Source organism: Muscardinus avellanarius (assembly GCF_963383645.1).
Source record: "Muscardinus avellanarius genome assembly, chromosome: 2".
Taxonomy (NCBI): Eukaryota; Metazoa; Chordata; class Mammalia; order Rodentia; family Gliridae; genus Muscardinus; species Muscardinus avellanarius.
Genome location: NC_137787.1, coordinates 90998633 through 91013200, shown reverse-complemented (window position 1 = coordinate 91013200; position 14568 = coordinate 90998633). Strand labels below are relative to the sequence as shown.

Here is a 14568-nt window from a genome sequence, read left to right as displayed (position 1 = left end):
CAGAATGAGTAAACAAGGCCAATGCTGCTACGGCAGGTTAATGAGATGACAGAATGCGGAGATGAGGTTGCAGTTGTAGACAGAGCCCAGATCATGCAGGCCACAGCAAACCCTTGTGTTACCTAGACGTACATATGCAATGAGAAGCCACTGATGGTTTTCTACCAGGGAGTATTTAATCAAGGCTATAAGCATTAAATGAAAATAAACACTAAGCTTTCTTCCATCAACCAAGGTTTGTTCGAAACTAAGGACCTACTTTATGCAGATGCTGTGTGTCCAAGTTTACCAAGTTTAGCTATACATCACCAGAGATGGCACAAGAATTGACTCATTTTTCTTTTTTACAGTACTAGGGATTTAACCCAGGGGCCTTCTACCTCCGAGCTACACCCCCAGCCTTATTTTTTATTCTTTATTTGGAAATAGAGCCTTACTAAGTTGTGGAAGGCCTCACTACATAGCTGAGGCTGGTCGCAAACCTGCAATCCTCCTGTCTCAGCCTCCCAAATACTGGGATCACAAGTGTGCACCACCACACTCAGATATCACTGACTCTTAATATAAAAGTTGTTAATAAATACCTACAAAGGAAAATAATAATGAAAATAAACTTGGAAATGAGCTGAAAGAAAACTAGTCCAGGGGATTTTGGTAAAGCCATATATCCATCTCCCTCACCACAATGTTATCTCAGTTACACATGGACTTTCTTCTAAAGAGAGAGACTTTTAAGTTTTTATTAGCAGTATGAAATGAAGAACAAAGAAAATAGAGGAGAGACTAACAAAAAGAAATACATTAAACTGCAGTACTCTGTTCTTTAGTTAGATGAATGGCTGAAGTGGACACTCATGCGATTTGTGAGCAGCAGACCTGACCCAGCTCCTGCCTGGTCCTTACAGCCACCTCTGTGGGCTGGCAGCTCAGGAGCCAGCAGGCCCCCACATGACTGAAGACCAAGCCTGAGCCACAGAGGCATATCAACAAAGGACAGATGGGCAGGAATAGACATTCATAAGTGGAATGATGTGCCCAAAGAGGGTAGGAGACAAAAGCTGACCCCAAGGAAACAAGCAAGCATGAATCCTTTAGGTGAAGAGGCTTAAGAGGAAGGAAGGGCAACAGAAGATCTATGTCATGGCTTTAGGGGCTCCAAATACAGTGTGTCAGAGATAAACACCTGTGCATATCAGACAGCAGCAAAAGTGAATGTATTTTTCTTAATTAAGATCTTAAAAGCCAGGCGTGGTGGCACACACTTGTAATCCTCATGCTTGGGAGGCTGAGAAAGGAGGATCACACAGGTTTGAAGCCAGCCTCAACTACTCAGTGAGGCTCTCAGCAACTTAGTGAGACCCTGTTTCCAAATAAAAATATTTTTTAAAAATTCCGGGAGTATAGCCCAGAGGTAGAAAGCCCCTGGGTTCCACACCCAGTACCAAAAAAAAAAAAAAAAAAAAAAAAAGAAAGAAAGAAAGAAAGAAAGATCTCAACAAAAGAATTTTCTCAAATAAATGTTGATGTAGAAGTTGGTCCATGTTATAGAGACTAACCATAATGAAGACAATCAACACCTCTAAACAATAGATTAGATATGTTCCAAAGTCATAGAAACAGCTTCAGAGCACTTTAATGTAATAGTGTATTCTGCATCCATTTGGGGATATATTTTTCTTTTTCTTTTTTCCTCTTCCATTTCATTCATTAAAAATAATGATTTTTCTCCCCTGTGTGAAAGTGTAATAAATATACAGTTTATCTTTTAAAATATAGTTGTCAGATTTCAAAGAGTAAATACAAGGGAGATTTACCCTAGAGGTCTTCATGGCATGACATCTGTTAGAAATAATGTCTTGTATCCATATAAACAATCACCTGGAGGGGACTGTATAAAATCTTACATGTGATTTTTTTTTAAATAAGCTACATGGGATATTAAAAACATACACTTGAAATTGCACTGCAGTGCTTACCTCCTTGGAAGGAGGTAAAAATGATAGAGAGGAAGAGAGAAAGAAAGGTAAATAGATGACAGGTACAAAAAGAAAGAAAGAAAGAAAGAAAGAAAGAAAGAAAGAAAGAAAGAAAGAAAGAAAGAAAGAAAGAAAAGAAGGAAGGAAGAAAGGGAGGACGAGGGAGGGAGGAAGAAAGGAAGGAAGGAAGGAAGGAAGGAAGGAAGGAAGGAAGGAAGGAAGGAATTATCCTGTAAATAGTATAACAAGTTTACATTTTACTTTTGCAAAGAAGAATCTGTGAATGAGTGTGTGTGTGTATTTGTGTGTGTGTGTGTGTGTGTGTGAGAGAGAGAGAGAGAGAGAGAGAGAGAGAGAGAGAAGGTGTATGAGAGAGAGAGAGAAGAGAGAGAGAAGAGTAAAAGAAAACAGAGGTATAGAAGACAGAGAATATCCAAATTGTTATTTGGATTGCAGGATTATCTTGTTTCTATGATGTCTGATGTTGGTCTCAGCAACATCTTCAACCTAAAGACCAGATGCCTAACCTGAAAAATCAGAGGACACTTGACTCAGAAAAAAATACTGTGGAAGAAGCCTAAGGATCCATTCAATCCTAGAAGGCTAGTATGTGCTGGTTAGATAGAACAATGCTGGCATGAAGACACACCAAAATAAAATCCTGCAATAAAGCAGTATATGAAAGGGAGGCTGGTCAGATGAGCAAGAGATGGAGACTCTGAGAGGCAGCTCTCATAAATGGAGCAGTCATGTTGGTGAGATTATGGGATGCTACATTGCACCTAATGACAAAATTATTTATACGGTGTCTAACATCACCCAAACCCCACAAAATACACAGTGCTGGTAATAATATGAAGCTAGTGAGCTGGGTAGTAATGGGATGCTGCCCCCAGCCAAGTTCAAACACTACGCAGAGAACTTCACAGTGTACTAGTTTGAGTATAATTTGGGAACAGGAGGTACTGAGCATCCTAAACGGAGAATGTTACTTGTGTATTATTCATCATTGTGCCCTATGAATAAGAAAACATCCTCTGTAGGTCTCTGTTTGTGTTTTAAGGAAAAAAGCCTCAAAAGATTAAAGAAATGCAAATGACCTGTGACTTCCAAGGCTGAAAACTACAGGGAAATATGCCAAGGAAATATTAGAACACCACATATTTATAAACCCAAAAAGGTTCCAAGTCCTCAACCTCCAGATTACAAGATTCAAGAACTATCTCAATTCTCAAGACCAGGAGATGTGCCACAACCACTTCAACCACTTTTTTTTGTGTGTGTGGTACTGGGGATGGAACCCAGGAGCATTCTCCCTCCAAGCTACACCCCCAGCCCTATTTTTTTATTCTTTATTTTAAAACAGGGTCTCACTGAGTTGCAAAGGACCTCACTAAGTAGCTGAGGCTGTCCGCGAATGGCGATCCTCCTGTCTCGGCCTTCCAAATGCTGGGATTACAAGTGTGTACCACCGTGCCCAGCTCCACAACCACTTCTAATAATGAAACCTTCAGAGGTATATAGTTTTAATTAATTCATTTCCCCACGTCAGGTGGGATTTAACATGTACAGTGGTTAGGAACATGGGCTTATCAAGAATAAACTGTGTATAGCCTTTTCAGGTGGGTAGACTTGAGCTCAAATCACACATTCACTGCTCACTAGCTGTGTAACCCAAGGAAAGTAACTGGATTCTCAAAGCCACAGTTACATCCTCTGTAATACCAAGAAAATAATACTCAGCTTTAAAATTGTAGAATGCTGCCTACATGGTAAGCATTCAATAAGTTAGCTATTCGTATTTTTAATACCATTTTATTTTGTTCTTGTTTCTTTAGAGATATGAGTTGATTCCCCTACAGAAGCCTAACAATACCTCGCCTCTGTACAGATTCGTATATGATCATTTACTTTTTTTGTGTATGTGTTGTGGCTATAAAAATTGAATTTAGGGGCTTTCTACTACCAAGCTATCTCCAGCCCTATTTTATTTTTATTTGATAAAAACAGGGTATTGCTAAGTTACTGAGGGTCTTGCTAAGTTGTTGAGTCTGCCTTCAAACCTATGATCTTTCTGTCTCAGCTTCCCAAGTACTGGGATTACAAGTGCACCCCACCCAGCTGTATCATTACACATCATTAGTGTCCATCTGTAATGCACACTAATAAAAAGGTATTTTCATGATTGAAACAGTATTGAATTATTTAAAAAGATATAGTTTGATAAAAGGGTGTTTTACAACTATAATAACATTGAAGTATTCAGAAAGTTCTATCAAGGGGCAAAAATTCAAAACTAAAGCAGAGCATGGTGGTATATGCTTGTAATTCCAGTATTTAGAGACTAAGATAGGAGGATTGTAGGTTCAAGGCCAACCTCAGCAACATAAAAATATAAAATCTTCAGTGAAAAACCTTGTTTTAAATTTTTTAAATGAACAAAAAGAGCTTGTAGGTATAGTTCATAGGTAGAATGTCCTTAAGTTCAATCCTCAGTACTCCCCCCAAAATTAAAATTATGTATAATTGACAAGCAATGAAAATCCAAATTAATAAAATACTAATTTATAAATGAAAACAGTTTGAGAAACCATCTTCTTTATTTTATTTTTTATTTTATATTTGTGCATTGTAGTTATACACGTTAATGGGGTTCAAGATGGTAGAGGCATACATGCACACATCACTCATTTAGCCCTTCCCCAATTCCCACCCCATTCTCTCCCCCTCCCTACGTCTCTTGTTTGGCTTAGTGATTGACTTCGATAGGTTTGTGGATGTACATTAGGGAATTTCCCTGTTCCCCCTCCCATCCTCCTCAGTTAGGTCACTATTTGTTTTTCTATAGTTTCTCCTTCGTCTAGAGTTCCTCCTAAAGCCTATTTTCTCCCTAGCTTCCACTTCTTTTAAATTTAACCATATCCACTAGTTTACCCACACCTTTATTTACAAAGACTAGCTATAAACAATAAACATGCATAGATAATTTATATCATCTAAAAGTTCTCATTTTCCCAACATCAGATTCAATGTTTCACAGTGACAAGATTGAGAGAGAGAAAAAAAATTACACTATCAGTAAATAAAGAATCTGATTAGTCAGGTGTGCTGGTGCATGCATGTAATCCTTGTTTGTATTTATGAGGCTCAGACAGGAAGACTGAAGTTTCAAGGACAGCCTCAACAACTTAGCATAACCCTCAGCAACTTTACAAGATCCTTTTTTCAAAATAATAATGTTGAGGGTGTAGTTCAGAAGTAGCAGGACCCTGTTCTATAGTATTGAGTTCCCCAATACCAAAAATAAATAATAATCTGATTAATAGCTAGGCACAGTGACATAGGTTTATAATCGCAGTATTTGAGAGGCTGAGACAGAAGAATCTCTGGTTTGAGGCCAGCAATCAATAATTTAGCAAGACTGTTTCAAAATAAAAAAGGGGTAAAGGTATAGTTCAGAGGTAGTTTTCTTCAGTGTTCAATCCCCCATATCTATCTCTATCTCTCTCTATCTCTCTATCTCTCTCTCTTTCTCTCTCTTTCTCTTTCTCTCTCTCTTTCTCTCTTTCTCTCTCTCTCTCTCTCTTTCTCTCTCTCTTGTTCTCTCTCTCTCCCTCTCTCTCTCTCTTTCTCTCTCTCTTTCTCTCTCTCTATTTCTCTCTCTCTCTCATTCTCTCTCTCTTTCTCTCTCTCTTTCTCTCTCTCTCTCATACACACACACACACACACACACACACACACACACACACACACATAGATGTACATGCACACATACAACACACAAGCTAATGAAAACCTATGTCATGGTAGCATGGAGCTAATCATAATAGAATTGGAACAATGAAATATTACCTTAAGCTATAGCTTCACTTTATGCCTAATTTACCTGATTGAATTTTATTGTATTTGGCTTCTAACAAGTACTTGCTTTTTCTCTCAATGCGCATTTAAAAAAAAGTTTACATGAGGGAGGTAAAATATCACCATGATAACACTTTATTAATAGGTAGGATTTATATGGGAAGAAGCAAGGCAGCAAAGGGGCAGGAACCAACACTGCCCAAGGCTGCCTCTGTCTTACAACGAGCTGTTAGATTATAGGTCTAGTCAGAGGTTCCATTTCAAGTTGAGTGAGATTTTAAAGTTATGTTTTTCTAAGAAATTGTCCATTATGACTTTTATAATACTTTTATTAACATAAAAGTATTTAGAACATTTTACATCTTTATTGATCTATGTTGTATCTGTAGACATGCTCTCTTTTTTAATTCCAAAACTTATTTGTGCCTTTTCAAAAAAAATCAATCATGCCTGTGTTTTATCCATTTTATGTTTTAAAAATAACTACTGGACTTCCGGGAAGATGGCGACCGAAAAAAGCGGGGCTTAAGAGCCCCGCTAACAACCAATCTCTATTACCACAAAATCAGCGCCTTTCATAGCCAGAAAACACCATCACCAGAGAAACAAAAAAAAATGTAATTACAAGGGGCAGAGAAAAAGAGGGCTGGAAAAACGGGACACCAGAAAGAAAGCAGACTGCAGTGCTGCGGCCGGAGCCGCGGCACGGAGCAGCAGGCCCCATCTTTCCTTGCAGCGCCAGCCCCAGAGAGGAGGGGGACTCAGAACGGAGCCCAGAGCCAGAGAGGAGGTACGCCCGCCTCACGCCCGAAGACACGGCAGCAGCGCCTTACTGCTGGCGGCAGCGGCAACTTCACCTGACAGCACCAGACCAACACACTCAACAGCCCACCAGGCTCCAGAGAGGAGCAGCGGACAGCAAGCCGAGGTGAGCTGCTGAGGAACAGCTGGGCGGGATTCGGCAGATTTTTTAGCGCAGGGAGCATCTAAAGCTCCCAGTGGCTGGGATCAGCACATGCTGCAGGGACTCAGAGCGGAGCTCAAAACCAGAGAAGAAATACGCCAGCCTCACGGCCGAGGGCGTGACAGCGGCGCCATATTGCCACTGGTGGCAGCAGCAGCGAATTCACCGAGTCCACTACAGCTTCATCTGCATACTCAACAACAGTGAGTCAAATTGCGGGTCCCAGAGGAGAAATCCCAGTACTGCACTCCCAGGAACTTGACCCAGTGGGGGAGGGGCAGTGGCAGAGATATAACACCATAGGAGAACACCCAACCTGGCACCCCCCATAGTCTAAAGCAGCCTCGATTGACTCCCTGGGTCTGAGACTCCGTGATACAACCCAGTAAAGGAGTAGTGGGGTCTGAGATGACACAGACTCGAGATCCAGAGCACCTTAAGTGAAGTCATAGTGACCCAAGGGAAGAACCCGGAGAAGGCACAAACTTCCGAAACCATGGGAAAGAGGAATAACAATGGAGCAATGAATGCCCACAACCCCACAACATCAGAACCCGATAAAACAGAAATTCAGAGATTTCTAGAAGATCAAATCAGGAAAATAACTGTAGAAATAATAGAGGTGTTTCGAAAATAATTCAGAGAGAGCCAAAAAGAGATAAAGGATACAATTAATGAAGTAAAGGCCTGTCTTTTCTTTATATTTTGTGAAGTTTCCAGAAAGCAATGCTTTAATGTAACCTAAGAATTAAAATAATTACCAACTACTTTTGAGAAAAATAACTTGTTGAGCTCCTGTAATCTATAATCAAATTAAATAGCTCTAATGTAAATCAAGATTTTATTTTTTAGCTGTCAAGACAAAATAGAATCAAAATGATTACTTTAGCTGAAGCATTTATTCTTTTAATAGAAAAATATTTTCCAGATAATAGGCTTATGATAATAACCACCACATGTACAGAAGCTGAGAAAAATAACATACACACCTACATTTAAGGATGCCCTCATCAGATATGGTCTTACTTGTTCAGAGAAATTTTGCATAGTAGGCACTATTATTAATCATTTTACCTTTATGAACTTTGATGATTTCATTTGCCAAATGTACAAACAGAATATGTAACTGGAAAGCAAATCATTTAAATGTCTCTACACAAACCATATTTACCTGGTTATAAAAAAAAGATTATTCTTGTACTTCAAGTGAGGATTGAGTAAGCATTTATTTTAAGTATTTTGGTCTAAGTTTTCAGTCTGCTGCTATTTTTCTAAAAGTAGTCAAAAAGTTATTTGGCAAAAAGTAGATAAGTTATCTTTGGTCAAATAGACTGTAGGTTAAACTGTTGAGGTATGTGTTTGGGTGAAGTCTGAATAGATTAGTACAATTAACTGCAGATTAAATGGCTGACCTTGAAAGATGACAGATACCATTGTTAGACACTGAGGTTATGGCTATCAAAATATAAGACTTTACATAATGATCTTTTAGAAATTCACCTCTCAAATAAGACTGCTTCAAAGAGCATTGTGACACTTACTCTCAGATGCCTTAGTATTCAAAGTGGGGAGGCCAGGTGCACAGCATTGAGTGCATGCTACCCACATAAACATTTCTGTCAGGCAGTAATTCAATCTTAAAAAACTGCATAATCAAAATGAAATCAAACAGCAGATATAGAAAAGATTTGTTTCAATGCTCAAATCATTGCAAAAATATATTACATTGGACAATAAATAAAAAATGTGCCATAAACTCAACTTGATTAGTTGACCTTAAATAATATAAGACAATTGGTGCTACAAAACACAATTAAATGAGATGTGAAAGCAACTATAAATTGTCATATTTTAACACAGCAAGTCATACCACTGTTTTTACAACTTTTATATCAACACATTTAAATTTCTCACTATAATCGAATCAACAATACTCACTTAGCAATATGAGAGTATAAAACATTAAGTTATATAGGGAAGAATACATTTTATATTTGAAAAACAAAAAGTACTCAATATGTGCTACAATCGCATTTTTAAAATTCCAAGTAATGTCACTTGGCTGCTCACTGTTATTCCCCCTGACAATCTAAATTCTCAGACACAATGCATGATTTTCATATACGAAATCGGCTATTCTCTGAATTCTCCCAAATTACTACTAAAAAATAGCAACCTACATCAACATCGCAAGCTGCTTTCTTGTGGCTGGTATACTTTAGACACAGCAGATGGGGAAGCTGCTAGAACCAAGGTATCCAATGTGGTTTGCAAAATGCCCTACCTCTAACTACCTGTCTGCACTGACTCCATTCACTATCAGCATGGCATTCCTCTCTCCTACCTGCACCAACACCATCCTACACAATGGGACCAGCCAGGTATAGCAACTGTCACATATATAAACCACAGAAAGTCTTCCACTATTTAACAATAAGGAAACACATGGGAGAACATAAGAACAAAGAATTAGGAAGCAGAGATTCTATTCTACCTGTTACCCCCTATAATAGAATCAGTATTTTTCTTCCATCTTCTTGTGTGTGCCTAAGCATTGTGTGAATGAGAGGGAGTGTGCTGGGACTGAACCCAAGAGCATTCTACTTCTGAGCTACACCCCCAACCTTATTTTATTTTTTATCTGGAAACAGAGTCTCACTACATTGGTGCAAGCCTCACTGTTGGTGTGGCTGGTTTCAAACCTACAATCTTCCTGTCTCAACCTCCCAAGTACTGGGATTACAGGTGTGCGCCACTGTGCCCAGCATCCTAAACCTCATTTTAATAAGTATGCCTAGTTCCTACTTTCCCAACAAATTGGAATTTACAATTGAAGTCTGTGCCTTCAGCTCTATAAAACCACCTTCAGTTTGTCACAGACAAAATCTACTTCCACAACTTTCATCTCTCATCATACTTGTATGTATATGCCTACTTCTATCCTGACAGTCTTAAAAGCCCTGGTCATTCCCATATTTTTAATCCTGGTTCCTGGCACAGAACAGATAAAATGAAGTAAAGAAAAACTATATACTCACTAAAAAAAGTACTATAGTTTAAGACACCCCCTCCCCCCCCAAAAAAAAACTTGGGCCCAAGATGATCAACTCTTGCCCCAGGTTAAAAAATGTCACTCATAGCTAGCTAGATAGATGATAGATAGATAGATAGATAGATAGATAGATAGATAGATAGATAGAATCACAAGATAAATGTGAAAAGATCTATAGGTTCTAAATAAGGCCACTTTCCTTCTGACCAGGTGTGTACTAAGAATGTGAGGATTTCCACTGCTCTGCTGTCTCAATAGAAATACTTACTGTAGTCATAATAAATAGTTCTATAGTTGGAGAAATGTTCAGTGATTTTGATAGAGAGGTAACTTACATTAAAAACAAGCTGAAGATGCATGCTGAGCTTTGCTTACCTGTAACGTTCACTGATGGGAATGTTCTGAAAGAAGTACAAAGCAGCGGTCCGTGCTCTCCAATGCCATTTCTTTGCAGGAAGAGTGTAAAGGACACAATCTTCCAGCTCTTCTTGGAGCAGATCCACCAGCTGTTTATGGGAGCCTCCATAGAATGCCTCAATGATGAGAATACTCATTTTCCCATCCAAACCTTCAGATTCAACTAAAAAATGCACATTTTTCAGATAAAAACGTATGTAAAAATTTGTAATAAAAATACATTTAAACCTAATACTCACACGGGCAATACAAATAATTTAGCCACATGTACTTTTTGTTGTTGTTGTTGGTACTGGGGATTAAACCTAGGGGCATTCTACCTTTGAGCTATACTCCTAGCCCTATTTTTTATTATTTATTTGAAACAAAGTCTCACTAAATTGCAGGGAGCCTCACTAAGTAGCTGATGCTGGCAGTGAACATGTGATCCTCCTGTCTCAGCCTCCCAAATGCTGGGATTACAAGCGTGGACCACTACTCCTGGCTCACATGTGATTTTTTTTTAAAATAGACTTAATCCTACTTTTTTAAAAAGTAGTAACACTTAAGGCTTAAATTTTGTAAGCAATATACTTATGCTAATGAGAAACAAAGTTATCTTTATTTTTCTGATTAATTTTCCTCATGCACTAATATTACTCCTAGTATCACCTTTGCTTTGTTTCCTGTCCCAAGATGCTTGAAGTTATCTTCTGCTGTTAACACTCACTTCCTGGATGGTTCCCCTGTGAGCCTGACTGGTAACCACAGAACCTGCTTGACACAGAACTCTTGCCCCACACAATTACTGAACCCTTCTCCTAATAAAGACTTCCACTCCTAGAGTCCTTCATTTCTAATGCCCTTTTTAGGCAGTCTGGAAATTTCCTGATTCTGTATCTCTCCTATTAATCCATATTTAAATACACCAACTAATGCCGGGCATGGTGGTATATGCTTGTAATCCCAGTATTTGGGAGGCTGAGACAGGAGGATCGCAGCCAGCCTCAGCTACTTAGTGAGGCCCTCTGCAACTCAGTGAGACCCTGTTTCAAAAAATAAAGAATAAAAAATAGGGCTGGAGGTGTAGCTCGGAGGTAGAATGCCCCTGGGTTCCACCCCCCGTATCACAAAAAAATGAAAAATTGTTTCACCAACTATCACTGGCCCTACTTAACCCATATTTTTAAAAATATTCATATTTAGATACAAAATTTCTAGTAGTAAAACCTTTAGGATACAATTTCTTGAGATACTACACATACCTCAATATTCCAACCCCAAAGGAACACCCAAAATTTGGGTAAAGGTACTGTCTGTGAACCACCAAGGTTTCTACTACCCTCTTTATACAAGAAATCACCAAAGAGGGATAAAGAAGCAATAATGGGGTTGTTAAAGACATGGTAAAATTTCATCACTGAGAATTGGCTATCAAGCAATTTTTCATTTTAATAATATGATTTTTGTTAATGTGCTCAGTGAAATAAAAATATATGTATGATTGTAAAAACTTTCATACACATTTCAAATTATATGCTATTTCCTGTAAGACATAAGGGAGAAACATCATTCTGTGCAAGAATATTATATTGCTTAAAAAATATTCCAGATGTTTGAATTTTCTTTTATGAGTGAAGTAAATACCATCCATTAAAAAGCATATTGCTTTTTAAAATAATACTGTTCCATAAAATTATTAGTCTCAATGATTCAATAATGCTTTTCACTGTATTTCAAACTTGCCCAGTGAAGGTGCCTACTTAATTTGTATTTCAAAGCAAAACATCTCAGTTTTCAAAGAAATGGCTAAACTGAAAAAAAAAAAGGTGTGTGTGTGTGTGTGTGTGTGTGTGTGTGTGTGTGTGTCGTTTAAACGTAAAATGAGAAGTAGTATTCATCAGGGCAGTATAAATTTTAGTCTCAGCTTCATCCATTTCTAGCTGTATGACCTTGAACAAGTTGCCTAACTTTGTAAGACTCAGCTTCATCTTCTCTAAAATGGAGAAAAGCATACCAACCTCAGAGGTGTGTTGTGAAGATAAAATCAGATGATTCTTGAAAACAGAAGTAAGGTACTCAACCCCTGCTGTTATCAATATAAATCACTCTACCTAAGGAGAAAGTTTATCTTCAAATCTTCCAACATTTTAAATTCAGTAATCTTCACTCATGGTGCCTATCCACCAAGGATAATTGAGAAATATGGATATACACGTGCATTTGAAATGCACCCATTACTCATCAGCTGTTTGCTTTCCAAATATGAATTTGAGAGCCCCACAGGTTTTGTGGGTAAAAGGTAAGGTCAGAGGCTGAGCTATATAGAGCTCAGTATTTTTCAGGCCTACTAGAGACTTCTGCTTTAATAATGCAATGTTCAATGAGTTCTCAAATACCCTCCAAGTTCAACAATGTGGTAGGAATGAATCCTTCAAATGATGGGAAACTTCTAGGAAGTAACTAAGAGAACAATAAAGGGGATTTTGAAAAATATATCAAAGGCTTCTAGAAAGAGATTTAAAGCAGTCTAACATTAGTTTGCTTCCTAGATCACATCACAGATATCTACTATCTAGCTTTATTTCCTCTGACCTAATCACACTAAGGTGTATATGCCTAGTATGTCCTTAAAAGGTCTCTCAAAAGCTCTTGCAAAAATAACTTGAAATATTTCCCCAAGTGATGGAATGTGATACAAACCTCTCTAAAGAATATTTTACTCACATAACTTCAAAGAAAGTAATGTCGATATTAGAAAAGAAATGCTTTCTGATTCTTCATCACTCTGCCCTTTTCCATGATTAATCTAAAGTATGTATCACACTGTATATTTATTTTACAGATGTTTTCATGGGTGTGAATCACAAGTTATCTGCAAACCATCGGCCACTGCGGAGGCAGTACAAGTAGGTGCTGGTATAGACTCAACACACGCAGTAAGCAGAACTGAACACCAAGCATGTGGGAGGTCGAAAAATAGAAAAGGGAAAAAAAGATTATAGCTATCGTAGATTTCCAACCCTTTAATAGCTTAGTATGAAGGGTGAAATGTACAGGTTCGAACTAGTGTTTACTTGGGCATTTTTCTAGTGGCCAATGGGCGTGCCTGCATTTGGAGTATTTTTCTAGGGAGAATAACTATGTCCTACCATCTCTGAAAACTATACTTAGTGGCTTTGATTCATGGAAATTTGTTCTGCTTGTTTTGTGGAGACAGACATATCCTGGCAGCTCCCCACTTACTTCTTTTGCAACTTTTGTGGCAAGAAGAAAATGTGTTCTTCCCTGTAGTCTCCTTGAAGCACAACCTGGAATAAAGATGATTCCCATTAGATGCAAGCAGAAGGGAAAAGCCAGTTTTAAAAAAGATTCAAACCAAATGCCCTTACGGCACATTAAAGAATGATTCAAATACTTTCACTCTGCCTGAGTTTTATTTTAGAAAACACTGGTTAAAACAATAGTCATGAGGTTGAAAAAAATCATTTTGCTGTTACAGTGAAATTTGCCATAATGTAAAAAGAGAACAGTATTTGCTGGTTTTAGAAATGTTCAGAGAAAACTGCAGGTGGTCACCCTGATACTACGGAGACTCATAAACACACAGAGTGAATACAGACATTAGGGGATGACTAGCAGTGGCTAGTAGGGAAAGAATGCTTAGGAGTAGCAGGGAAAGAACTCCCATGTTGAAAGAGCAAAGCCAAACCAAGGACAGGGTCTCCTTGATATCCCCAGGCTGAGGCCAGGTGTCTGCCAAAAGATGGCAGCGAGCCTACACAAAGCCAAATGTCTTCCATAGGTGCCTGAGTTTATGAATCTGTCACAGGACTGCCACAAGTGCCTCCTCAGACCTAAAACCCTGAAATATTTAAATAGAGTAAGTTTATAAAATACAGTCTGTGACATTTTAAAAGAAACAGACAAACAAAAATCTTATGCTGGACAACAAATTCAGTCAGAAAGCCCAGGGTCTTTCTACATGACCATATTCACAATGTCATATGACATTAAGAAAAAAGTAAATGGCCACTCTATTCTTGCTCCTTAAAAGAGCATATAAAATTTTTAGCAACTTTAAGGTTTTCTGCTTAAACAAGTAAGCTTCCATTTAAAAAAAAAAACTTACTTCTTCAGCATATTTTATTCCCCAGTGATAGCAGATGAATGGAAATCTGCTATACTATTAAAGCTTTATGAAAGTTTAACTCATTATCAATACTATGATTTAATGATACATGCTTAAATGCTAAACATTAAATTTGGCAACATAAAATGGGTCAGAGTGATAGCTGTGGCATAGGAATTTTATACCA

At 38.1% G+C, this 14568-nt stretch overlaps 1 protein-coding gene across 8 annotated transcripts in view; it reads right to left on the bottom strand.

Annotated features, from left to right (window-relative positions):
• The window catches only part of GTDC1 (glycosyltransferase like domain containing 1), a gene marked incomplete at both ends in the record, with an annotated part of 255269 nt that extends 244862 nt beyond the window's left edge, over window positions 1-10407 (bottom strand). For all 8 annotated transcript variants that reach the window (XM_080690317.1, XM_080690320.1, XM_080690318.1 and 5 more), the window contains one exon: window positions 10229-10407. In XM_080690317.1, coding sequence (XP_080546443.1) covers window positions 10229-10407 — 179 coding nt within the window. The remainder of the gene's footprint in view (window positions 1-10228) is intronic.
• Between the last annotated feature and the right edge of the window lie 4161 nt (window positions 10408-14568).